Raw genomic sequence first — 27,892 nt, forward strand, 5'->3', positions numbered from 1 at the left:
AAATATATATATATTATTGATTTCAGACAGGAAGGGAGAGGGAGAGAGAGAGAGAAACATCAATGATGAGAGAGAATCATTGATAGGTTGCCTCTTGCATGCCCCTTACTGGGGATCTAGCAACCTGGGCATGTGCCCTTGACTGGAATTGAGCCCAGGACTCTTCAGGCCGCAGGCCAAAACTCTGTCCACCGAGCCAAACCAGCTAGGGCTAGTGTGAATTTTTAAAGTAGTTTTTCTAGTTTGAGTTTGTTCATACTTTTTACTTATTCTTTAACGATTGAGCACTGACTATGTGCTAGGTACTATTCTAATTAAGGTAATGCTAATACAGTGGGAAAGAAAACAATAATTCTTCAGAGAGTTTACATTCTAGCATGGAAGACAATAAAATATAAATATGCAAAAATATGTAATATGATTAGGGAAAGTGCTAAGGAATAAAACAAAGCTCTAAAGGGGAATATGAGTTATTTTTGAGTCAAGCTGGGGTGGGGCATGTGTGTGAAATAACTTTTAAGCAAAGAGCTAAAGGAGAACCAAGATATTTTGTAGAAGAACATTCCAGGCAAGAGAAAATAAGTGCAAAGACAAAGCAGTAGCTTGCCTGGCAAGTACATTTCAAGAATGACAAGGAGAACGTTGAGCTAGAACTAAGAGGACTAGAGGAAGTGTAGGCATAAATGAGATCAACCAAAGAGGAGCCAGGTCAAGCAGGGTTTGGAAGGTTAAAGTATGGTCTTCAGCTTTCATTCTGAGTGTAATGGCTAGTGATTGGAGGTTTTGAGCAGAGAATGACATGATGTGGCTTGCTTTTCAACATGATTACTTAGGCTATTATATCATTTGTAAGTGGCAGAGTGAAACCATGAGAAGTAGAGACCTATTAGGAAATAATTGCAAAAATACAGACAAGCTTTATGTCTTGGACTAGGATAGTAGTAGCATTGTAACTGGTGAGATATAGTTGGATTTTGAATATCTTTTTTTTTAAAGTTGTTGACACTATTACAGATGTTCCCCATTTTCTCCCTCTTTGCCTACCTCTACCCAGCCTCCACCCCTTCCTCCCCTGGCCTTCACCACAGTGTTGTCTGAGTCCAAGGGCTATGCATATATATTCTTTGGCTAATCTCTTCACCTTCTTTTATCCAGTCCTTCCCTCCCCCTCCCCCTCTGACATCTGCCAATCTGTTCCATGTATCCATGCCTCTGGTTTTATTTTGTTTGGCAGTTTATTTTGCTCATTACATTCCACATATAAGTGATATCATATGGTATTTGTCTTTCTCTGACTGCCTTATTTTGCTTAGCATAATCATCTCCAGGTTCATCTGTGCTGTTACAAAGCTGCATAGTATCCCATTGTGTAAATGTACCACGGCTTTTTTATCCACTCATCTACCAATGGGCACTTGGGCTGTTTCTAGATCTTGGCTGTGTGGTAGATAGATTTTATTGACAGACTGGATATAGAATGAGAAAGAGAGGACTCAAGAATGAAGTTAAGATGTTTGTCATGAACATCTGAAAATATGGCATTTTCATAATTAGTTGGGGAAAACTTTAGAATAAGTTGGTTTGGGGAGGGTAATTAGGAGCTCAGTTTTGGATATGTTACATTTGAAGTACCTACTAGATGTCCAGGTAGGTAGTTGGATATATGAGGCTGGCTTTAGAAGGGAAGTCTTAGATAGACATACAGTGTGGTGATTATCAGCATCATATGTGTGATTTAAAACAATATGATGGGGGATACACGAACCTCAAAGGATTGAGGAGATAAGGGAGAAAAGAGAAGCACAGAGAACTAGGAAGAAAGTGGCCAAGAATGTGGGAGGAAAGGCACATAACTGTTGTATTCTGGAAGCCAAGTATGGAACACTTTTCAAAGGAGGAGAGTGAATGTAAAAATGTAAAGGCCTTTTATGTAAATGATACATAAACTTTTTTCTTACTTTTTTATTGAACATTTTTAAAGATTCATATAAATTTCTATGTGTGGCCCTAACCTGTTTGGCTCAGTGGATAGAGCATCAACCTGCGGACTCAAGGGTCCCAGGTTTGATTCCCATCAAGGGCATATACCTTGGTTGTGGGCACATCCCAGTAGGGAGTGTGCAGGAGGCAGCTGATCGATGTTTCTCTCTCATCGATGTTTCTAACTCTCTATCCCTCTCCCTTCCTCTCTGTAAAAAATAAATAAATACATTTCTATGTGTGCATCTATTCATATGTGTCTGTCTATTTACTATGTAGTCCTTTTTGACTTGTATCCAACATGCCATTTGACCTATGCCCCCTCCGAGTGCTGGAAATTCAGGTTGACTTTAATACCTTAATTCTACATAAATTCTGAAGGTTCTCTTAGACCTGTGTGAGGTTTTCTTTGTCATATACTCAGGAACTGAATTCCTTTTGCACTTTACCTTGGGTAAGTAATCCCAGAAGATTGCTTTCTAGCCTACCTTACCTTCACCACACATCCCGATCAGTCCTTGAAATTATCTAGCTCTCTCATTTTTGGCAGTGTAAAGTTGGATATAGAGTGCTAACTTTTATTTTGATTTTTATTTCTCTATCCTGCTGCTCTAATTAGTGTTGGTTTTTCTCTTGGTTTGTTTGGTGTATTATGATTGGTGTTTCCATAGCCTCTCCATTGTGCTAGATCTTGTATTTTTGGATCTTTCCCTCTGTTCCCCCCCCCCCCGCCCTATTACTGCCTCATTTTGTTAAAGAACATCCTTCATTAGCTTTCTATAATAGAATGTGTGCAACATATAACTTGAGTTTTGGATAATCTAAAGACATTTTCATCATCCTAACCTAGCACTTGATAGTTTGGCTAGATATTGAATTCTAAGATGAATATAAATCCCCTCTGGAAATTTAAAGACATTACTTTCCTGTCTTCTAGCTTACAGTGTTGCTTTTAAGAAATTTGATACCATTCTGACTTGTGATCCTTTATGAATTTGCTCATTAACACTCTCTAGGAGTTTCCAAGATTTCTTTATTCCTGTTGATCCCTTGGTACAAGTTTTGCCCTGGGAAATTAGGTGGTAATTTTTTTTTTAATATATATATTTTATTGATGTTTTACAGAGAGGAAGGGAGAGGGATAGAGAGTTAGAAACATCGATGAGAGAGAAACATCGACCAGCTGCCTCTGCACACCCCCTACTGGGAATGTGCCCACAACTAAGGTACATGCCTTTGATCAGAATCGAACCTGGAACCCTTCAGTCTGCAGGCTGATACTTTATCCACTGAGCCAAACCGGTTAGGGCTTGGTGGGCAATTTTAAGGTAATAATTTATGCTTTTTGGTTCTGGGAAACTTTATGATTCTTTTTTTTTTAAATTAAATCTTTATTGTTCAGGTTATTACAGTTATTCCTCTTTCCCCCCCCCCATAGCTCTCCGCCACCCAGTTCCCACCCCACCCTCTGCCCTTACCCCTCCCACTGTCCTCATCCATAGGTGTACGATTTTTGTCCAGTCTCCTCCTGCACCCCCACATCCCTTTCCCCCCAAGAATTGTCAGTCCACTCCCTTTCCATGCCCCTGGTTCTATAATATTCACCAGTTTACTCTGTTTATCAGATTTTTTATTCACTTGATTTTTAGATTCACTTGTTGATAGATACATATTTGCTGTTCATAATTTTTATCTTTACCTTTTTCTTCTTCCTCTTCTTAAAGAATACCTTTCAGCATTTCATATAATGCTGGTTTGGTGGTGATGAACTCCTTTAGCTTTTTCTTATCTGTGAAGCTCTTTATCTGACCTTCAATTCTGAATGATAGCTTTGCTGGATAAAGTAATCTTGGTTGTAGGTTCCTGCTATTCATCACTTTCAATATGTCTTGCCACTCCCTTCTGGCCTGCAAAGTTTCTGTTGAGAAATCAGCTGACAGTCGTATGGGTACTCCCTTGTAGGCAACTGACTGTCTTTCTCTTGCTGCTTTTAAGATTCTCTCTTTGTCTTTTGCTCTTGGCATTTTAATTATGATGTGTCTTGGTGTGGTCCTCTTTGGATTCCTTTTGTTTGGGGTTCTCTGTGCTTCCTGAACTTGTAAGTCTATTTCTTTCACCAGGTAGGGGAAGATTTCTGTCATTATTTCTTCAAATAGGTTTTCAATATCTTGCTCTCTCTCTTCTTCTGGCACCCCTATAATTTGGATGTTGGTACGCTTGAAGTTGTCCCAGAGGCTCCTTACACTCTCTTCATATTTTGGATTCTTTTTTCTTTTTGTTTTTCCAGTTGGGTATTTTTTTTTATTTTATTGCTTAAAGTATTACAAAGGGTATTACATATGTGTCCGTTTTTCCCCCCCCACCCTTGACAGTCCCCTGGCCTCCCCTACCCCCCAGTGTCTTATGTCCATTGGTTATGCTTATATACATGCATACAAGTCCTTTGGTTGATCTCTTACCCCCCCCCCCCCAAGTTGGGTATTTTTTGTTTCTTCGTATTTCAAATCTTTGACTTGATTCTTGGGATCCTCTTGTCTGCTGTTGGATCTCTCTATATTATTCTTTATTTTAGTCAGAGTATGCTTAATTTCTAGTTGGTCTTTTTTTCATATCCTCCAGGGTCTCACTAAATTTATTGGCAGTTTCCAGAAAATTCTTGAAAAACCTTATAACCGTGGTTTTGAACTCTATATCCAGTCGTTTGCTTTCCTCCATTTCTGTCATTTGTGTCCTGTTTCTTTGTCTCCACATTTTTTTATGCTTCGCTGTGTCGATAGAGTGGCTTTCTGTGCTAGGTGTCCTATAGGGCCAAGTGGCCCAGACTTCCCAATTACCTGAGGTAGACACTCTTGGTGCACCCCCTTGTGGGCTTTGTGCACAGTCTTGTTGTAGTTAAGCCTTGATTGTTGTAGGTAACACTGGGAGAGGTTGACCTCCTGACCACTTGGCTGTGAGAATCAGCTGTGTCTACAGTGGGAGAACTTCTGTGCTGAAGACACCCTTCTGGGGCAAGACTTGCTTCAATGGAGCTTTGGTGCTCACTGTGTCTGCCCCCTGAGTGTGTCCCTTATGGATCTGAGGAGTTGTAATCTGGATGGTCCCACTCTGACCACTGGCTCTTGGATCTAAGGAGGTGCTAATTTAGCCTCTGCCTGAGGCTACCCAGCAGGAGGTACGAAGAGATCTGCAGATTCCCCTTCCTTTTTTGGGGTTTGGAGGTGCCCAGATGAGGCCCAGCTGTGAAGCAATGCAAGCTGCTGTGGGGCCTTGGGCCTTCTCTTGGAAGTTCTGGGTCTTTCTGGCCCAGCTGCAATTTGTTAGGTAGTTTTCAGATTACAAAGGGCCAGGGCATTCCTATGCAAAAGCCTCTGCTGCAGCCTGAGTGGGGCAGGGTCTCAGGGAATCAACAGGGCGGAGCAAGCAGCTATGACTGATCCTCAGCCCTGCCCTAAGGGGCCCAGCATCTCAGTGTCTCAGTGTCCCAGTAATTGCTGCAAGCACCTCTGAGAGAAAGCCGCCCTCAAGTTCCGAGTTCTGCCTGCTGCCAGACAGTCCAGTTTCTCTCTGTATGAGTTCTGGGCCCCCAGAGACTTCCCGGAACTGAAGTTCAGAGCAGTCGGGAGCTTGTGACTCCCTCCCGATTCAAAAAGACAGCCGCTTCCTCAGGTGCCAGCCCCTTTCCACGCACGCTCAAGACTCCGTACCTCTGCACTTTACTTCCGCAGCTCCTCTGAGTCTCGGTATGCTTTTCTCTTTCCTTCTAGTTGTAGAATTTCCACTCAGCCAACCTTCCTGTAGTTCTGGATGATGTCCGTTTTGTCTTTTCATTGTATTTTTGAAGTTGTGGGAGGCAGCAATTTCTGGTGTTTACTTATGCCGCCATCTTGGTTTCTCCCTATGATTCTTTAATAACATTATTTCCATACTCTTTGTTTCCACTTTTTGGCACTCCTTGTTTTTAAAAAATATATATATTTTTTGTATTGATTTCAGAGAGGCAGGGAGAGGGAGAGAGATATAGAAACAACAATGATGAGAGAGAATCATCAATTGGCTGCCTCCTGCACACCCCCTACTGGGGATGTGCCTGCAGTCAAGGTACATGCCCTTGACTGGAATTGAACCTGGGACCCTTTAGTCTGCAAGCTGATGCTCTATCCACTGAGCCAAACCAGTCAGGGAGGCATAGAATCTTTTTAGGAAACATAATTCTGCCTACCACACTTTTCTATTGGATTTTTTTAAAATCTCTGCCCTTACATTTTTATTCCCAAGAGCAGCTTGAATGTTATCTCTCTTTTAAAAATTGTAGCTTTCTTTCTTATTTCATGGATGTAATATTTTCTTTTCTGAGGATCTCAATATTAGCTGTGCATGTGTATGTATGTGTGTGTTGCTGCCTTTTCAACCAAATCTTTCTTTTTTATTCTTGTTTGTTTTGATCTTTTTTTGTTTGTTTGTTTGTTTTTGTGTTGTTTTGATGCAAAAAGCTTTATTGTTTCATTTGGTCCAATGCATGGGAGAGGGCTTCAGGGTGGTTAAAGGAATGGCTAGTGTTTCAGGGAGAGGCTCAGGTAAAAGCCAGACCCCAGGGGGATGCAGAGGGGTCCCTCAGAGGCCTCTGGACTCCAAAGGCTCCTAGTGGTGCTTAAGGGTGAGCCTTTCGAAGGGATCCTCACCCAGCCCAGCCTGGGAGCGGCAGCCTGCAGACGTGAGTCAGGTGTTACCCATCTTCTTGATGAATTTCACCTCCTCACCCCTGAAGTGGTTCTGCAGGAAGCGCCAGAGCTGAGGGTCTGCGCAGGCGAAACCCAGGGCCGGCAGCTCCACAAGGGCCTGGTTCAGGGTCCTCTTCAAGGCCAGGGCAGCTTCCATGGTGCCCTGAGTTTTGCCCACTCCTCTTGGGGAGGCTTCAGCTTGTCCTGGAAGAGAATGAGGCCTCTGTGCTGGTTTTGCATCTTTAACAGACGCTCAGCGCCCTCGGCTTCTTCTCCGCCAACGCGCTGAAGAAGCAGCCCACGCCCTAAGAGCCACATTGTTGGTGGGAATAGAAGCCCAGAGAGAGGTAGGTGTGGGAGGCCTGCAGAGGCAGGCTGGCCAGGTGGTTGACTGCAGCCTCCGCCTCAGTGGACTAATTAGGGAGCTGACGAATTAGGGAGCTGCTGGTTGTTGGGCAATAAGGAGTTAAGGTAGAAAAAGAAAACCCAGTTTGTTGGCTGGTCCCGGAGGTGGTTCTGAAGGTGGTGACTGGAGAGTGGCCGGAGGCTGGGAGAAGGGGCGTCCCTGGGTCTGTTCTGTCCAAACACTGTTGAAGCAAGAGACAGATCTGGGACGGCCGAGGGCACAGCGTGGTCTTTGTCTTTTATGGTGGGTGTTATTCTGCTATGCTCAAATGTCTGGTAACTGTCTGTTTGGCATTGAAGAATAGGACTTGTTCATCTTTTCCCATCATAGCCATCCTCTATGTCTACTGTCTCTATTCCTCCTAAATTCCTCCAGATGATGATCCTTCTATTCTGTAGTGGGAGGTAGGATGGATGTAGTTACTGTCCATAACCACACTTTCAATCAATTCCACTGTGTTTTAGCTTCTGCTTGTCCCTTCTACCCTTATCAAAAGGTACCAGGTGTCTCTGAGTTTGGAACCTGAATGGGGTACTGGGGAAAAATTATTCATTACTTATCACTGAACTGACAGATCATACAAGAAAAACTATCTATCTGTCTGTCTGTCCTAGTCTGTGCGAGGTACTTCTGTGTGCTTCCACCATCTAGCTATGAGAGAGTGAATAACTTCCAAGCATTGGTCTGCTTGTTTTCTCCACTCTACAGGCAGCTGCAGGAAGAAATGCTTCGATTCTTCATACAGAGCTCTGGATGGCTGCCGGTGCGATGTGGGATGTAAAGACCGAGGCGACTGCTGCTGGGATTTTGCAGACACCTGTGTGGAATCAAGTATGAATTCCCAGCGTACATTTATTATCATGTTGGTTGTGCTATCATTAGCACGTCCAAATGTTCGGCTATTGTATGTTAGTTTGCTAGGACTCCCATAACAAAGTGCCAGGAACCGGGTGGATTAAACAACAGGAATTCATTTTCTCAGAGCTCTGGAGGCTAGAAGTCCAAGATCTAGGTGTTGACAGGGTTGGTTCCTTTTGGAGGTTGAGTGGGAGAACCCATTCCATGACCCTGTTCTAGCTTCTGAGAGTTGCTGGCAATCCTTGGAAGCCTTAGGCCGGGACAGGAAAACTCAAAACTCTGCCTTGATCTTCACATGGCATTTTCCTTGAATTTTCTCAGTCCCCCTCTGTGTGTTTCTGTGTCCTAATTTCTCCTTTTCCTGGGAATATCAGTCATACTAGATTAGGGCCCATCCTAATGATCTCGTTTTAACTTGATTATCTGCAAAGATCCTTTTTTAAGTAAGATCACATTCATAGTCATGGGGGTTGGAACTTTCATTTTTGGGGGGATGGACACAATTCAACCCATAACACCTTGTATCCAAGGTCTATTGTTGTCCTTTCCCCTTTTACAGGGGTACAGAGTCCACACTTTAGTTAATGGAGGTTGAGGAATAGCCGTTGTCAGCAGATGACATGCTATATAATTACATAACTTTCAGTGGAGTTTTGCTGTGACTTAAAGTTTGTTATCTTGTTTAGTTTCATTTGTAGTCATTCTCAAATTTCAGGGTGCATCAGATTTACTAGGAAAGTTGGGGCCCTTGGCAATGCTGATGCCAGAGTTCCTTCCATAGAACACAACTTGAGAAACACTGTTCTCAAGGTGGAAGAGGAAGTCTGCACTGTTTAATTTTCTAAGAAATCAGGGAAGGTGGGGAGTGGGGGTCTAGTGGTTCAAGGAGAGGGAAGATTAGAACAGTGGAACTCCTTCTATTATGCCTTCTGAAAAGGCCAAGAGGGGGAGGAATAACTTAGCATAGGTAAGATTTCTATTCCCTTCACTTAATCTCCAAAAATCATTTCTTTCTAAATAATGGGGAATGGAGAATGCAATGCTTAAGGAAGCACACAGCACTCACCTATTCAACATATTTTTCTAAGCACAGGCCTGACGTTGATTTTAGTCACTGTTTCCTAGCAGGTGTCACTAGGAAGCAGCTTCGGTCCAGCCTTGTTGTTTTTAGCACTGGGATTTATTTAAACTATATCTCATATGTAAGTGCTTAGCCTGGGAGAGCACCAGCAGCACCGTGGAAAGCTGGTCTACTATTTCTGTCACTCTCAGGTGGGAGGTTTCCTGACTTGCCTATCTATATTATAAAAGGCCTGTGGCCCTAATGCTGAAATGACCAAAGACCAGTGTGGGTGGGTGGGGCTGAGAGCGGGGCGGGGCAGCGGGCAGGTGTGGCGGGGGGGGGGGGGGGGGGCGGACTGTGAGATTTCATGTGCTGGGCTTCTAGTGTTCTTATAGATATGACTGTGTTCCTGTTACTTCTGTTAAGAGTTTCTCCAAATTCAGAGATGTATCTGCTAAGTGGAGCAGAGCTACAGCTTATAAAGCTTGAGTTCTATCTGCCAACCATACCAAATGAAGAAACGTGGTGGATTGCCCTCATATGTATTATGTAATTTCCTCTTTTTTTTTTTTTTTTTTAAATTGATTTCAGAGAAGAAAGAGAGGGAAAGAGAGATAGAAACATTAATGATGAGAGAGAATCATTGATCAGCTGCCTCCTGTACACCCTCCACTGGGTTTTGAGCCTGCAACCCAGGCATGTGCCCTGACCCGGGATCGAACCTTGACCTCCTGGTTCATAGGTCGATGCTCAACCACTGAGCCATGCCAGCCAGGATTATTATGTATTTTCATTGATGAATGCTGATAAACCAAGAATTTGACTGTGCAGTAATACAGGGAGAAAAGCAAGGAATTTATAATTTTGGTATTGAGTCCTTACAATAAGTTAAATGCTCAGAACCAAATTGTGTAATTTTACAGCTCGAATATGGACGTGCAATAAATTTCGTTGTGGGGAGAGCAGACTGGAATCCAGCCTTTGCTCTTGCTCAGATGACTGCTTGCAGAGGAAGGACTGCTGTGCTGACTACAAGAGTGTCTGCCAAGGTGAGCAGAGTTTGCTGACCCATTTTCCTCTGTGAGATTAGTGGCCCTAGAACTGGCCCAGGCTACAGAAATTGAAACAAGTCAGAGAAGTACTCCATATAGAAAAGAAGACAAAATGTGTACATTGTGGGAAAAAATGTTTTTTTGTGCACTGCATAGCATAGACCAGCCGTGGGCAAACTACGGCCCGCGGGCCGGATCTGGCCCGTTTGAAATGAATAAAACTAAAAAAAAAAGACCGTACCCTTTTATGTAATGATGTTTACTTTGAATTTATATTAGTTCACACAAGCACTCCATCCATGCTTTTGTTCCGGCCCTCCGGTCCAGTTTAAGAACCCATTGTGGCCCTTGAGTCAAAAAGTTTGCCCACCCCTGGCATAGACATTATAGGAAAGAAGAGAAAGCTTCCAGTTTTATATTTGTCTGTAAGGCAAGGTCTTTTTCAGTCCAATGACTAAGCTAGACATATGTGTGGTCTGAGACATTATATGGCAGATCCTATGGATAAGACATCATGAAAGAGGTGACTTGACCCAATTATCAGTTTGTTAAACCAGTTATTATTATTTTTTAAAGACATTTTTATTGATTTCAGAGAGGAAGGGAGAGGGAGATAGAGATAGAAACATCAATGATGAGAGAGAATCATTGATTGGCTGCCTCCTGCACACACCCTACTGGAGATTGAGCCCACAATCCAGGCATGTGCCCTTGACTGGAATCAAACCTGGGACCCTCCAGCCCATAGGCCAACGGTCTATCCACTGAGCCAACCAGGTAGAGTAAACCAGTTATTATTGAAACAACTGTGTCCCGAGTTGTTAAATTATTTCGGACTCTTAGGAATTAACTGAAGCCAAGATTATTCAACTTGGCTTCAGTTGACTCCAGGTTATTCAACTCCTGATTTCACCTGCTTGCCACTCTATAACTAATTTCAATTTTTTTCTTAAATCACCAATCCCTTTGAAAATCGATGGGATTTACAAAAATGCCCATATAAACATAGCAAGAAATTGCTTCAAGCCATAAACCCCTTTTTTCATAACACCATACTGAACTGGGCTAACTTACACTTTGATATTTTTAGGCAAAAATGAGATCATTTGAAGTCTGATTTTTTTAAGTAGGAGGAAAATTTTGAAGTAGAAACATTAACTATATAATACCTTAATAGAATATAGATTTTTGTACTAATAGTTTTTACATAAAATATAATTGAAAATCAGCTAAAAAGGGCAATCAGAAAGGAAAATATAAACCTAAAATGGGAACTCTGTTTTTAAATAATAATTGTTTGATATTTTGATAGAGTGTTTGATGTAGTGGATATTGTATCATTAAAACTTTCTCTAAATTTACGAAGGCAGGTATAGTTTCTAGTTATTTCTCTAATAAGTTCACTGACCATATTGTCTGTCACCTCTGTATTCTCCTGTATTCAAACCCAGTTTTGTAACTCTTAAGTATTATCTTAAGATTAATCCTCAGATCATGTGGAAAATTTCTCCACTGAGTTAGTTGCATATTACACAATTTCACAGAAACAAAAGTGATTGTTAGAAGCAGTGTTAAGGTTTATCATTACCAATAATTGAGCAGTGTTGAAATTTACCATTAATACCAGTTAATCATTTTAGTTTATTTTTTAAACAAAAGTAAATGTTTTCTCACTCTAAGAATGAACACATTATATTTAAAGATGTTAAGTTAACCTTGACAAAATTATACCTTCAGAAAATTATTTAAGGGGATTTTAATAATTTTTTATGCATGAAACCAGCTGGTCACTTTTTATGTTTAAAATTTTAAAAAGAACTTTATGATAAATGTCTAACATACAAAGGGGAGAATGGTATGATGTTTTCCCATATGTTAGTCACTTAGCTTCAGCAATGATCCACTCCTGGCCAATCTTGTCTCAATGACACAGTATAATTTGAAAAAAGATAAAACATGAATCTCATGAGAAAAAGTGAACATGTCAAAGATTTATTAAGGCATTAATGAGATACCCAACTAGGATGTTAAGCTGGCTCAAAAAGAGGCTAAGTATATGTGAGACTGAAAGAATGTTGGAATAAAATGAGTAAAACTATAACTTTTGATGGAACAGAAATGATTTGCATTTCTACAGAACAATTAAAAAATAAATTTTGTTAATCCTTCCCTGAGGATTTTTCCATTTATTGTTAAGGAGAGTGGAAGAGAGAGGGAAAGACAGAGAGAAACATCGATGTGAGAGAAATACATTGACTGGTTGCCTCTTGTATGAGCCCCGGACCAGGGCCTGGGCTGGGGAGGAGCCTGTAACCAAGGTAGATGCCCTTGATGGGAATTGAACCTGGGACCCTTTGGTCCACAGGCCAACACTATCCATTGAGCCAAACCAGCTAGGGCTATAGAACAATTTATTTGCTATCAAACAAGAATCAGTTATGTTGCCGTTAGTGTTCTACCAGTTAACTGCTATCCTTACTGAGTTGTAAAGTGAATGGTAAAAATAAGCTAGATAAAGGTATCTACTCCTAGGTCAGTGGTTGGCAAACTGTGGCTCACGAGTCACATGCGGCTCTTTGGCCCCTTGAGTGTGGCTCTTCCACAAAATACCACGTGCAGGCGCGCACGTACAGTGCGATTGAAACTTCGTGGCCCATGCACAGAAGTCGGTATTTTGTGGAAGAGCCACACTCAAGGGCCGAAGAGCCGCATGTGGCTTGCGAGCCGCAGTTTGCCGACCACTGTCCTAGGTAATTGGATAACCCATGTGTGGGCTTTTTAGATAATTTCCAGTGTGATATTGAAATGAAATTTACTGATCAGTCCTCCTTTTGCCTATTTTCAAGTTTTGGATTATTTTTATTTTTAAAATGTTTTATGATTTTTATTTATTTATTATTATTATTTTTAATATATTTTTACTGATTTCAGAGAGGAAGGGAGAGGGAGAGAGAGATAGAAACATCAATGATGAGAGAGAATCATTGATTGGCTGCCTCTTGCAGCCAATCTGGCGATCGAGCCCACAACTCTGGCATGTGCCCTTGACTTGAATTGAACCTGGGACCTTTCAGTCCCCAGGCCGATGCTCTATCCACTGAGCCAAACCAGCTAGGGCTGTTTTTATTGATTTTTAGAGAGAGGAAGAGAGAGGGAGAGAAATATTGATTGGCTGCCGGCCTCCTGCAGGCCCCCTACTGGGATCAAGTCTGAAACTGAGCATGTTGCCCTGATTCAGAATCAAACTGGTGACATGGAACAATGCTCAATCAACTGAGCCATACTGGGCAGGGTTGGGTTGTTTCTCTTAACAAAATATACTTTTTATTTCCCCCAACCCCTTTCCCAAAATTTTAGATTATTTTGAAGCAAATTCTTGAGTTAATATAATTCATCTATAAATATTTTCAGTGTGTATCTAAAAACGATGAGAATTTAACAAAATTACAATATCATTAACATATCTAAAATATAGTTGATGATAATTTGCCATCAAATATCCATTGTGTTCAATATTTTCTGATTGTCTCATAATATTTATTTAAAAGCTTGTCTGAGGTATGATCTAAATACATTCCATACATAGTAACAGGCTAATATATTCTTTAAAAGTAGGTTCTCCTTTTTTTTCCCCCCTTGCAATTTACATTTTGGAGAAATCGGGTCATTTGTCTTGCAGAGTTTTCTATCTGGGTGTTGCATATTGCATCCCCTGTGATAGGTATCATATCATCCCCTATATCCCCTGCAAATTGGCAGTTAGAACCTGAGGATGGTTCAGATTCTGGTGCAATTTATTTATTTTGCAAGCATATTTCATAGATGGTGTGTAACTTCCATCAAGAGGCACATCTTGTCACCCTAACAGGTTTTGCTTAGTGGGTAGAGCACTGGCTCATGGACTAAAAGGTCCTGGGTTCGATTCCAGTCAAGGGCATGTACCTTGGTTGTGGGCTCAAACCCTAGTAGGGGCTGTGCAGGAGGCAGCTGATTGATGTTTTAGTCTCATCGATGTTTCTAACTCTCTATCCCTCTCCCTTACTCTCTGTAAAAAAATCAATAAAATGTATTAAAAAAAAAAAGAGGCACATCTTGTCTGCTTATCTCTTTTTGGGGAGATGTTAGCTATTGATGATCATTGCCTAGATCCATTAGAGTATGCAAATGATGACATTCATATTCTATCATTTATACTTTATTAATTAGCTGGAATGTTCTATAAACAGAAACATCTATGGAATAAGAATTTTTAAGTTAAGACCTTTGAAATTTGTTCAATTTTCCCCTATTTTTATATCAATTATTATCATTGGCTATTTCTCTTTTTAATGATTTCTTTTCTTTTTTTCAGACTCTATATCTATATTTATTTAGCTTTTTTTCTAATGGGAAAATATTGTTTTTGAGGGTAAAACCATTATTAATAAAAGAAAAAGGAATTGTCCCTTTTCTAAGGCTCAAGGAATTCCCTTTGTTTTTCTTAGTAAAGATGAGCTTCCTGGTATTCAGTTAGTGTAGATTACTGATCGGAACAAATCTCCAGAGGCACTGGCCTTGCCAACATATGAAACAGCACTTAACATGTTCTGGAAGAATTTACTCATTGGAGTAACACAAATTGTAGTTTGGAAAGATCATGTCCATTGAGCATTTGTTTCTCTTTTCTTGTTGTAGGGCAGCAATCTAAAGAGTTTTATCTTATGCTTTTCAGGAGCAACCCCATGGGTGAAAGAGAAGTGTGGCACAGCCCCGACGGCTCAGTGTCCAGAAGGGTGAGAATGAAGGGACATTTTCTTCCTCTTTAACAGGTGGCATGTGGGAATGTAACTGAGAGGCAGGATGGAATTTCCTCTGCTCTGTTTACATTTCAAAACAAAAAAGTTAACATAAGATTGGATTTCTTATGACTCAAACTCAAGTTCAGTAGATTTCGTGTGAGAAATGTCAACAAAATAATGAACCGTCTATAGAAAAGTTTTGTTAGTTTATTTGAGCCAAAAGTTTGAGGACATGCTGGGAAGCAAAATCTCAATGGATGGAGAAAATACTCTGGAGAATGGCAATTTTGCAGCTTATGTATAATAATAAAAGCATAATATGCTAATTAGACCCAACATCCCCCCCCACGACCTTCCGGACAAAGCCAGGGCTGCGAGGGAAGCCTGGGTCCCGGGTGCCACAGGAAAGCCAATGCCAGCAGCCGGGGGAAGGAAGGCCTACTCTTGCATGAATTTCGTGCATCGGGCCTCTAGTCTATACATATAAGAAGCTAGCTACCATAATGGCTATAACGACCTAATGCAGTGATGGCGAACCTATGACATGCGTATCAGAGTTAACATGCGAACTCATTTTTTGGTTGATTTTTCTTTGTTAAATGGCATTTAAATATATAAAATAAATATCAAAAATATGTCTTTGTTTTACTATGGTTTCAAATATCAAAAAATTTCCATATGTGACACAGCACCAGAGTTGTTAGGGTTTTTCAAAATGCTGGCATACCGAGCTCAAAAGGTTCGCCATCACTGACCTAATGACTGGTTTCTATGACGCCCACTGTGGCCAGTGAACCAGTGATCAAGGGGGGGGGGCCTGGTGGCCAACCTTGCATCCCCTCCCCTCTGCTGGCCTGCTCCTGATGGCACCCCCCCACCCTAATATGGGGTGGGACTGGCTGGCCAACCTCCTGCAGCCCCTCCCCCCACCCAGCCAAACCCCAGATCAGCCCCCCCATCCCTATTAGGGGCAGGGCCAGCTGGCCAACCACCCATGGTCCCTCCCTTAAGACACTGGCCCCCAATCGGCACCCCAACCCCAATCGGTGGGGCCTGCTAACCAATCGCCCGCGGCCCCTTACCCCAGCCGGCCTGGCCCTGATCGGGCCCTGATCGGGGAGGGCTGGCTGGCCAACCTCCTGCCATCTCCTCCTCCCGACAGGTCCAGCCCTGACCCACCCCGATTGGGCTGGGTCAGCTGGCTGGACCCCACCTGTGCATGAATTTGTGCACTGGGCCTATGGTTTTATATATTAGAATCAAAGGAGAAGATGTAAGGAGAGTTACATGAAATCCACCAGAGGTAAATTAGAGAGGCAGAAGGTTTGGATAAAAAGCAAAATGGAGAAACACACACTTTAAAAATTTTATTTATTTATTTATTTATTTATTTATTTATTTATTTATTAAACACCTACTTTTTTTTTACATTGATGGGTGCAGGGTAGTTAAAAATTAACATTTACAGCACATAGCAATGGTATGCAGGAAAAAGGCTCAGTTGTCTTGTGCTCTGGGGCCTGCGGTTGTGCCGCCAGGGATCTAGGACAGAAAATTACTCTGACATTTCAAAGGCATTTATCCTGGATGGTTAAGAGCAGTGGACAGGGTTCACTCAAGGTAAAGACTGACCTTTGCTAAAGAAGCTCTATGTCCGGAATGTGACTACCTGATAAGACCTGCCCAGCTAGGAATCAGTGATCAGAGCATCCTGTGTGGCTGCTCCCCCATAGCTTGTCAGGCTTATTACACAGCTCCTTTTCTATTCATATAATTAAATCAACATCTTGATCTCATAGATGTTTGATCCTGTTCTGAAGCTGCAAGGTTATTGTGATAGCATATTGATAAACACATTTTTAAAAAAATTAGCATTATAATAAAAATAAGTATTTTCCAATGCAAATTGCAATACACCACTTTAATTTCTTAATGAATTTTCTTTACATAATAGTTAAAACAGTCCCAATTTTCCATTTTTGACTTTTGAGATATAATTCATAGACATTGAAATGTTCACACTTATGTGTACAGTATAATGAGATTTGGAAGTTCAGAAACTAGTGTAACCCACAGGTATGGAATATTTCCAAGATGCAGAATATTTCCATCACCCCAGAAAAATGCCTCATGTTCTGATTTCTATCACTATAGATTCCTATTCTTAACTTTCATATAAATGGAATTATACTATATGTTTTCTTGTGTTTTTTAAATATATATGTTATTTTTTTCATCATCATTTATCCCCCTGTACCTATACTTTTCCACCTCTACAACCCCCTCCCCATTTTTGTTGTTGTTGTTATTTTTGTGTGTGTACATTTTTTTCTTTTTTTTTTTTGTTAATCCTCACCTGAGGATATTTTTCCATTGATTTTTAATGAGAGTGGAAGGGAAGAGGAGAGACAGAGAGAGAGAAACATCGATGTGAGAAAGACACATCAATTGGTTGCCTCCTGCACATGCTCCTACCAGGGCTGGGACTGAACCTACAACCAAGGTTCCCTTGACAGAAATTGAACCTGGGACCCTTCAGTCTGCAGGCTGATGCTCTATTCACTGAACCAAATCGGCTAGGGCTGAAATTATTTTCTTATTTTTAGCTGCTATCAGCATTCTGAATATTCTTTATAAGAACATTGGGGCCCTCTCTCTCATGTACGGGATGAAATTGTTTTCCTTTTGGCGGGGGGTATGAAATGGTTAAGTAAAAGAAGCCGGACATACCAAAATACAAACTAAATGATTGTGTTTGTACATAATTGGGCACAGCTAAAATATGCTGTTGGAATTCAAGATTCTGATCACCCTTGGTGGGGTGTGGTTTGTGACTAGAAGAGAACACAAGGGAGGGTTCCAGGGTGCTGGTAATATTGTGTCTCGTTCTACATGATGACTACACAGTGGAGTTCAGTTAGGAAAAAATTATAAACTGTACATCTAAAATGTGTCTGTATATGGAATACAGGTAAGAATTTTAAAGTAAAAATATATTGAACACAAAAAAAAGACTGTCTCTGGCTCTAATCCAAAAGTTACCTTCTATAGTTTTAACTTAAATACTGGTCTGAAAAGAGATTGTAATGCTTTTGAGGTTAATATTAATATCCTGTGATATTAGAATAGTCAAAATGTAGAACTGTATTTATTTTTAATTTATCTTTATTGTTGAAAGTATTACAGATGTTGCCCTAGCTGTTTGGCTCCATGGATAGGCCTGTGGCCTGAAGGGTCCCAGGTTCGATTCCAGTCAAGGGCACATGCCTGGGTTGTGGGCTCGATTCCTAGTAGGGGGTGTGCAAGAGGCAGCCGATTGATGATTCTCTCTCATCGTTGATATTTCTATCTCTCTCTCCCTCTCCCTTCCTCTCTGAAATCAATTAAAATATATTTTAAAAAAGAAAGTATTACAGATGTCCCTCCTTTTCCCTCCACTGACCCCCTCTATCCTGCTCCCACCCCCACCCCCAGGCCTTCACCCCTCTATTGTCTGTGTCCATGGGTCATGCACATATGCATATAAGCTCTTTGTTTAATTTCTTCTTGCCCTCTCCCCTCTGAGATTTGACAGTTTGTCCCATACTTCCATGTCTCTGCATCTATTTTATTCATCAGTTTATTTTGTTTGTTAGATTCCACATATAAGTGAGAACATATAATACTTGTCTTTCTCTGACTGTCTTGTTTTGCTTAGCATAACACTCTCCAGGTCCCTGCATACTGTCTCAAAGAGTAAGAGATCTTTTTCACAGCTGCATAGTATTCCACTGTGTAAATATACCACAGCTTTTTTTATCCACTCATCTACTAGATGGGCACTAGATACGTGGAAAGACAGAATGTAGAACTTTAGAATAACAAAACATCTCAAAAGCTTACAGTTCTTAAATTTCATATCATAATTATAATCAAAAGATGGTAGAATAATTGTAACTTCTCTAATTTTTGAGTGTGAGCATTGGATTCAGTAAGCATTGCTTTTGTCTCCTTATCCAAAGCCAGGACCATGAAAGGTCAGCAATATAGATCCCCTTTTCTGGTCATGTGCTATTAATACTTTGCTTGCTTGCATGCTGGTAACCAGTATAGTAAAACTACATTTAATTAGTTCCGTGTATATCTACTATTGTAAAATGCTAAATATACTTAAGGTGACACAATGTACTAATGTGCTATGCTAGAATGATTCTAACGTATTGGGTGAGTGGGTTGGGATAAAGTTTTGAGAGATTAGGTAACTGCTTAGGGTTAAGTAAGTAGTAAAGAATGAAGTTGAAAATTGAACTTAAGTCTTTCTGAGGCCCAAATCCTTTTCCTTTCTCCATAGCACAGTACCTTGTCATAAATTTTCAGGGTTAGAGAAAATTCACCCATGGTATACCTGGGTGTCATAGTTAGCCAATGCCAAGAAGTAAATGGAAATAAAGAAAGCTGGTCAAACTTATGTTAACTCAAAGGGTAGTAGATCTCAAAGGGTAGTAGATCTCAAATTGAAAGTCCCGGGTAATTTATGTAATACTTGTTTTTAAAAATGTTGTCTATTTTTTTAGATTACTAAAATACCTGAAATACTAATAATTAAGGGAAATAACAATTTTAAAAAATAGAAAGGGAAACTTGACCTAGAACTATTTTTTCCTTAAGAACTTTTTAACTTAGAGAACAGAAGAGTATTTTTTTTAACAATCATAATAATGATCTAATTTCTTGTTTTCCATTTTTAGATTTGATCTGCCACCAGTTATCTTGTTTTCCATGGATGGATTTAGAGCAGAATATTTACAGACATGGAGTACTCTGATGCCTAATATTGATAAAATGAGTAAGTCTTCTAAAACCAAAGGCATGCAAATGATAAGGACACCTAGTTAGTCAATCTCTAGGTGGTGCACCTCTTTCTTACCTTAACGTTAATGGTTTGTCTTAGCCTGATTCCTCTCAAGATCCTGATGACTTTACTACATCATATCTGTTTTTCATACTTATTGGCTCCTCTCTCTTTTTGTAGCATGTTTGTCTCTTTGTTTATTTTGATTTGTTTTTTGTATTTTTAAGTATAGTTTTATTGGTTTCAGAGAGGAAGGGAGAAAGATAGAAACATCAGTGATGAGAGAGAATCATTGATCAGCTACATCCTGCATGCGCCCTATGAAATCTGAGCATGTGCCCAGACCAGGAATTGAACCATGACCTCCTGGTTCATAGATCGACACTCAACCACTGAGCCACACTGGCTGGGCTTGTTTTGTATTTGAATATATCTTTTGTCTCAAAGCTGGTGTTTGTCAGACCTAGGTTCTGGGTCTTAGCAGAGACATGATACTGAAGAAGCCTGAGTAGACTGGACAGAGTCAGCACATACCAATACTCCAGTAGTGAATAGTCCATTATCTATGTCCAGTTCAATCAAAGTACCTGGAACTAGGCTCTACCATTTACTAGTTGTGAGATCACCCACAAGTTTGCCTTACCTATGGGTACTGTCTTCTCTTCATCTGTAAAATGGTCACTTCCTATTTGAGAATATAGCTGTAGTGCACATTGGATGATTTTAACTTATCACTATAATCATTTTTATCATCTTTATTATGATATTGTACTTCTTCTTTCTTTAATGTATTTTTTTAATATTTTTTATTGATTTTTTACAGACAGGAAGGGAGAGAGATAGAGAGTTAGAAACATCGATGAGAGAGAAACATCGATCAGCTGCCTCCTGCACATCTCCTACTGGGGATGTGCCCGCAACCCAGGTACATGCTCTTGACCGGAATTAAACCCGGGACCTTTCAGTCCACAGGCCGACGCTCTAGCGATATTGTACTTCTGTGTTAGTGTACTTGGCCTTCATACAGTTTTATAAAATTAATAGAAAAAAGAAATTGAATGCCAAGGACACAGTGTTAAGAAGTATCAAAGGGCCTGTCCAGCTTGGCTCAGTGGTTGAATGTTGACCTATGAACCAGGAGGTCGTGGTTCCTGGTCAAGGCACATGCCCAGGTTACAGGCTTGATCTCCAGTAGTGGGCATGCAGGAGGCAGTGTATCAGTGATTCTCTCTCATCATTGATGTTTCTATCTCTCCCTTTCCCTTCCTCTTTGAAAGTAATAACAATATATATTTTTTAAAAATATCAAAGGATTAGCTCCAGGGTCTATACTCTTCACTGCTCTCCAATTCCTGTATTCCTTCCCCATTCTAGTAGGCCTCCCCTCATCGCCTTTTTTAAAAAAAAATGTATTTTATTGATTTTCCACAGAGAGGAAGGGAGAGGGATAGAGAGTTAGAAACATCGATGAGAGAGAAACATCGATCAGCTGCCTCCTACACACCCCCTATTGGGGATGTGCCCACAACTAAGGTACATGCCCTTGATTGGAATCAAACCTGAGACCCTTCAGTCTGCAGGCAGACGCTCTATCCACTGAGCCAAACTGGTTAGGGCCCCTCAGCACCTTTATTATTATTTTTTAATCTCCAAGTTCCTAAAATTTTATGATAATTTTCTTGGTTTCCAGTTTTTATTATTCTCCAAATTAAAAATTTTATATTTGACCCTGAGTAAGTCAGTTACCGCTTCTGAGTCTCAGTTTCCTCATTTGTAAAATGTGAGTATTAGATTTAATGATTTCTACTATTACTTCCAGCTGTAAAATTCCATGATGGTAGACAGATAAACTACTTCCCCTACAATACAAGGCATTTTATCTCTTGAGCTTCTCACTCTGAGCCAGATCTTTAGCAAAGAGATTAAGAGTTTGGGACTCTGATAGATTTGGCTCAAAAAGCAGTACTTGTCATATGTTGCTGAATTACTTTGGCCTGGAAAGTTAGTTAAAACCTCTCAGTTTCTATTTCCTTATCTGAATTTCCCTTGATAATCTAGATATAAAATTCTGCGTCCTAAAGTGAGTTTAACTAGCCAGGTTGAACGGAGGCCCTTAACGTGGAATTATCTATTTTCTCATGCCATTGAGAATTGGAAATAATGCCAAGGAAATATTGGGCCATTGAGAGTTTTCCCCAAAAGTTTAAAATATTTTTTTAAGTCATCAAGACAACATCTTGTGTGAAAACATTACTAACTAGGCCAACCAAGGCAAAATGGGCTTTTAGTTTCCAGGAGGCCCAATTAAGAGCAGATATGGCTAAAGAGTTAGAATTAGGACCTCCCAGAATGGTAGGCTTCAGGTCAGGTACATGACAGCAGGCATCACTTTAAGGAAGTCTAGAACCCCATCTCTAGTGTCCCTTTAAGCTGCCTCAATTGGGTAGGGCTATAGTGGTTGTAGAAACTGAGCATGAACTAATACCACAGCTCAGTGAGTCATATCACTGTCTACCAAGGGGACTCTTGGCACTCAACTCCCAAGAATTAAGAAGGCGAGGTCATTGTTTTGTCTCAGTGTGAGTGGAACAAAGGGCCAGGCCCAAGATCAGGAAATAACAGGTGAAATACTGATAGAAGTGATCTGGCTTGAGCTGGAAGTCAGACTTTCTGGAAAGTTAGGTAGGAAAGAAGGGATAGAACAAGAGTAGTAGTAACAAGTAGGTCTGGCTGGTAACATATGCAGAGTTTTTTTAAAAAAATATATATTTTATTGATTTTTTACAGAGAGGAAGGGAGAGGGATAGAGAGTTAGAAACATCGATGAGAGAGAAACATCGATCAGCTGCCTCCTGCACAGCCCCTACTGGGGATTTGCTCTCAACTAAGGTACATGCCCTTGACCGAAATCGAACCTGGGACCTTTCAGTCTGCAGGCGGATGCTCTATCCACTGAGCCAAACTGGTTAGGGCATATATGCAGAGTTTTGAAGATTAGAGTTAGCAAGGTTGGCATTCATGAACAGTAGAACACTTAAATTCTCCACAGCAGATGCTATTTGCTGTCTGCCTTCTCTTGTTTTAAAATTTTTATTGTGTTTAGAACACTTATTATGAGATTCACCCACTTAACAGATTTTAATTATCTAATGCAATATAGTTATGTATAAGCACAATGTTGTATAGCAGATTTCTAGAATTGATTCATCTCATGTAACTGAAGTTTTATACTTACTGATTAGCAGCTCTTCAATTATTCTTCCCTCCAGCCTCGGCCAACCATTATTCTATTCTTTGCTTCTATGAGTTGGACTCTTTTTTTAAAAAAATGTATTTTTATTGATTTCAGAGAGGAAGGGAGAAGGAGAGAGATAGAAACATCAATGATGAGAGAGAACCATTGTTTGGCTCCCTCATGCATGCCCCCATTGGGCACTGAGCCCACAGCCTAGGCATGTGCCCTTGACCGGAACCAAACCCAGGACCCTTCAGACCACAGGTCACTGCTCTGTCCACTGAGCCAAACCAGCTAGGGCTGAGTTGGACTTTTAGATACTTCATCTGTGTGATATGATGCAGTATTTGCCTTTCTGTGACAGGCTTATATTATGTATATGTCCTCAAGTTTCATATATGTGGTAGGATTAGATTTTCTTCCTTTTTTAAAGCTGAATAAAATTTCATTTTACATTTATACCACTTTTTAAAAAATCCATTTTTCCTTTTTTTATTTTGTAATTCATTTTTTCTGCTATAATCTTTTATTTTTTTAATTCTTACCTGAGGATATTTTTTCAATGATTTTTAGAGAGAGTGAAAGAGAGAGAGAAAGACAGAGAGAAATATTGATGTGAGAGAAACACATAGATTGGTTGCCTCCTGCATGAGCCCTGACCAGAGCTTGGATTGGAGAGGCACCCACAACCAAGGTACATGCCCTTGGCCAGAACTGAACCCAGGACCCTTTGGTCCGCAGGTCGGTGCTCTATCCACGGAACCAAACTGGCCAGGGCTCTGCTATAATCTTTATTGTGTTTTTTTCTCCTGCTAACTTAGGTTTTGTTTGTTTTTCTTTTCTGTTTTTTTGATGTGCAAAATTAGGCTATTTGAAATTTCTTTTTTAATGCAGGTGTTTATTACTATAAACTTCCTTCCTAGTACTACTTTTGCTGTATCTGTACTGTCTTCAGCTATTTCACCTACTCATCCATTTAGCCTTCTGTTCCTTCTTATAGTTCATAGTTATTATGGATATATGTTTACCCCACTTATATTTTCAAATTTTTTGATTGGTACTTAAAAAATGTTTTCTTAAGGAGTAAACTATGCAAAGTATATGCATTAAAGGGTGTACAGTAAAGATCAACCAGCCAACCACCACCAACAAAACACTCTTATTCTTCTTGATATTCCTATTTTTCTCTGCGGAAGCAACTACACTCATTGATTTATCATGTGTTCTTTCAGAATTATTCTATTCAGTCACACTTTAGGTCCCTAACATCCAAAAGAAAAAATGGCAGATCTTGTTTTCTGTGAGTTGTTCCATAATAGCTCCTCTGAGGCTATAGATCATTAGCAGGTGTGTCCTGTTTGAGACTAGGGAGGTGTCATGTTTTCACATTACCAGTAGTTTAGTTTGTATTTTATTTATACTCTGCCTTTGGGTATTAAGAACTTTACAGTGTCATTCATGTTTCAAGGAAATAAGAACAGAAACTGACTGTATCTCTGTTTATTGTAGGATTTTCCCACCACTTAAATTCTTTTAATCATAAGTGGATTATATTTTATTTCATTTCCTTGTATGACTTCTCAACAATATTAAAATTGTCTTTCCCTGATTGAGGACAATATTTATTTATTGGAGTTACTGACTTTTAAAAAGTCTTTTAATCTCTCTCTCTCTCTCTCTCTCTCTCTCTCTCTCTCTCTCTCTCTCTCTTTCTCTTAAAATTATACCTTCTGAGTCAGTTTTTACAGCAGGCTTCAAACTTGAGTACACCAGAACCACTTGGGGTGCTTGTTAAAAATGTAGACTTTTTCTGAGCTCCCTTTTCTTCACTTTCTACCCAGTCCCTCATCCCACCAAAGTCCCATTCAATAGACTTGATATGGATCCCAAGAAGGTTCTGAAGGAGAAAATTCCTGGATCATACTGGAAACACTGGACTTGAGGCTGGGAAGGAGATTAACTCCAAACATGTTTGAGAAACATTCGTTATTTCAAGCTGCAAAGTTTGTTACTTTCTGGACAACCATCATTTCCACTTTTAATGTTAGCCTAAAGGGAACTATAATGGTGAAACTCTCTTTGAGAATTAGTGGACAGGATTAGGATGAAAAACTTCTTGTGTTTCACTGCTGCAGAGGAAATGGCAATGCTCTAATGCTTCTGACATCCTTGCACAGAATGCTTGCACAGACAGAAAACAACAGAACAATTGAAAGCAAAATTAATGCCATGCTTTGTGGAAAACAGATTACAGGAAACTTAGCTCACCAAATGAAAACTACTGGAAATAATAAGCAGCAAAGTTAGCTCATTTTGTAAACATTACTACATGACATGGGCTTATGTGTTTATACAAATCAAATTCCTACTACTTTTGTTGACTTTGGTTCTATTGGATACTTTACATGTAAGAACTATTAGCTGAGATGCAAATGTTATATAAAAATTCTAATGTAATGGCCTGGGTCAGGAAGAGGGAAGCAGCAAAAACAAAGCCGGCTATGTATCATTTAGGGAATGTTTAGTTCAGGGGTTAGCAAGCTGTGGTCCATGGGCCAAATCCAGCCTACCCTCCCCGTTTTTATATGACCTAGTAAATGCTAAGAATTGTTTCTCATTCTTAATGGTTAGGAAAAAAGAGAATACTTTGTGACACGAAAAAATTATGTGAAATTCAAATGTCAATGACCATAAATAAAGTTTTATTGGAACACAACCATGTTTTTTTTTGCTTAAGTATTGTCCATGGATGCTTTTGGATCTCAAGAGCACAATTTGAGCTGTTGCAATGGAGATCATAAGGACTTGCAAAGCCTAACCTATTTATTATCTGGCTCTTTACAGAAAAATTATTTGCGGACCCTTGACTTATCTCACTCCTCTCCTAAAAATTGAGATTCCTTGGAATTGAGAAATTCTGGGTGTCAGAATTTTAAACCCTTTCTATCTTCAATCCACTCTGGGAAACTTATGTTCAGATTTTTAGTTATCTGAAAAACTTCTTAATTTCTCACTATACTTTGTTGCAGAAACATGTGGAATTCATTCCAAATACCTGAGATCTGTCTATCCAACCAAGACCTTTCCAAATCATTACACCATTGTCACGGTAAGTTCTTGGCCCAGTGGAAGACTGACAGGCAGCTGTCCACACCACCAGACATGCTTAGGCAGGAACTGCATGGAGGAGCCCCATGGCACATGTTTTACCAGCACATGTGGCGATAGTTCATGGCTTAGTTTGGGATAGGAAGGGTCAGTATGAGGCCAATCCAGTGCTGTGAGGTGATAACTATGAATGAGTGTCCAGGCATTAGGTTAGCTCACCCTTATCATAAGCCAGGTAGCATCTTGGGTGTGAGAAATAACATTGTTCTCTGATCTCTTGATGAGCCTCCACTTATCTGAAGGTCTGCTGGGAATGCCAGGCTATGAATGAGGACAGCCACTTTGATATGGGGAAAGATCTTTCTTTTCTTTTCATTATATGTAACTTGATAAAATTGTTTTATAAATCAATTGATTCTGGCTATATCTCTTTAGATAAAGTAAATAAATTCTCCTCAATGTATAAAAAGATATAGGTGAAATGATCAAAATGAACTCAAAGGAAAATTAAGTTATTTAACATTTATAGATTTAGAAGACTTCTTAAGGAGACCTCGGCCTCAGCCTTTATTGCCAAAGTCATAACTTTGTCTTTACTCCTTTGCATTCAGTCTTTCTTTTTTAAAATCTTATTCAGTGTTTTATTTTTTTAAATATATTTTTATTGATTTCAGAGAGGAAGGGAGAGGGAGAGAGAGATAGAAACATCAATGATGAGAGAGAATCATTGATGGGCTGCCTTAAACTAATTTAATATTATGTTCTGAAATATCTGAAAGTTACTACAACTGCATGGGATATCATAGAAAATGTGTGTTCAATGGTTAGGGCGAGGGTTTAAGAATACAAACCATATACTAAACTTACTGGGGTGAACACTTTGTAAGTTATAAAAATGTCTAAGCACTATATTTTATACCTTAAATTAATTTAATGTTATGTGAAAAAAAAGAAAGAAAATGTGTGGAATGATTGAATAAATATTTGTAATTGGATTGAAGGAATGATTGGATTGATGGGTGGATGAAAGGAAGATGGATAGAGACTTGGAAGGTTCTCTTTTAATTTGCTGGTGACACGTTTTCACCTATTTAGCCAAGACATTCCATGCTTAAAAGCTTCTGTGTAGTAAATTTCTTGACATTATTGCCAACATAACCAGTGGCTAATCCTTATTGTGATATGGAAACCTTAATTAACAAATAGCTATTATCTTTTCTTTTTTTAAAAAAAAATATTTTTATTGATTTTAGAGAAGGGAGAGGGAGAGAGAGATGGAAACATCAATGATGAGAGAGAATCATTGACTGGCTGTTTCCTGCACGCCCCCCACTGGGGATCGAGTCTGCAACTCAGGCATGTGCCCTTGATCAGAATCAAACTTGGGCCCTTCAGTCCACAGGCCGACGCTCTACCCACTGAGCAAACCCAGCAAGGGCAACAAATAGCTATTAATCTCACAAGGGTTATATTAACACCCTCAACACATACCACCTACCTAATATCATTCATTTACTGCTGTATGGTAGAACTAGGTAAGCCATATCTAGTGTATGTATGTATTTGAATTCATATTCAGGGGTTTATGTTGAAATGTATATGATATTTTTCCAAGATATGAGTTATAGATTTTATGCTATTGCAATTTAAATATATGCCTTATTAATGTGTTAGTTTATCTTAAATCTTTTTTTGAAATTATTATTTTAGGGCTTATACCCGGAATCACATGGCATCATTGACAATAATATGTATGACGTAAACCTCAACAAGAATTTTTCACTTTCTTCGAAGGAGAAAAATAACCCAGCTTGGTGGCAAGGGCAACCAGTATGTAGCATCCGCCTGGGGCACCAAAGTAAC

The 27,892-nt window shown here is 39.8% G+C and overlaps 1 protein-coding gene across 1 annotated transcript in view; it reads left to right on the forward strand.

The window, feature by feature from the left end:
- Nucleotides 1-27,892, forward strand: part of ENPP3 (ectonucleotide pyrophosphatase/phosphodiesterase 3) — a gene marked incomplete at its 5' end in the record, with an annotated part of 89,915 nt that overhangs the window by 6,947 nt on the left and 55,076 nt on the right. The window contains 6 exons of the mRNA XM_059700353.1: nucleotides 7,813-7,935; nucleotides 9,949-10,074; nucleotides 14,789-14,849; nucleotides 19,583-19,680; nucleotides 25,951-26,030; nucleotides 27,740-27,859. Coding sequence (XP_059556336.1) covers nucleotides 7,813-7,935; nucleotides 9,949-10,074; nucleotides 14,789-14,849; nucleotides 19,583-19,680; nucleotides 25,951-26,030; nucleotides 27,740-27,859 — 608 coding nt within the window. The remainder of the gene's footprint in view (nucleotides 1-7,812; nucleotides 7,936-9,948; nucleotides 10,075-14,788; nucleotides 14,850-19,582; nucleotides 19,681-25,950; nucleotides 26,031-27,739; nucleotides 27,860-27,892) is intronic.

This window comes from Myotis daubentonii, chromosome 6 (genome assembly GCF_963259705.1).
Source record: "Myotis daubentonii chromosome 6, mMyoDau2.1, whole genome shotgun sequence".
NCBI lineage: Eukaryota > Metazoa > Chordata > Mammalia > Chiroptera > Vespertilionidae > Myotis > Myotis daubentonii.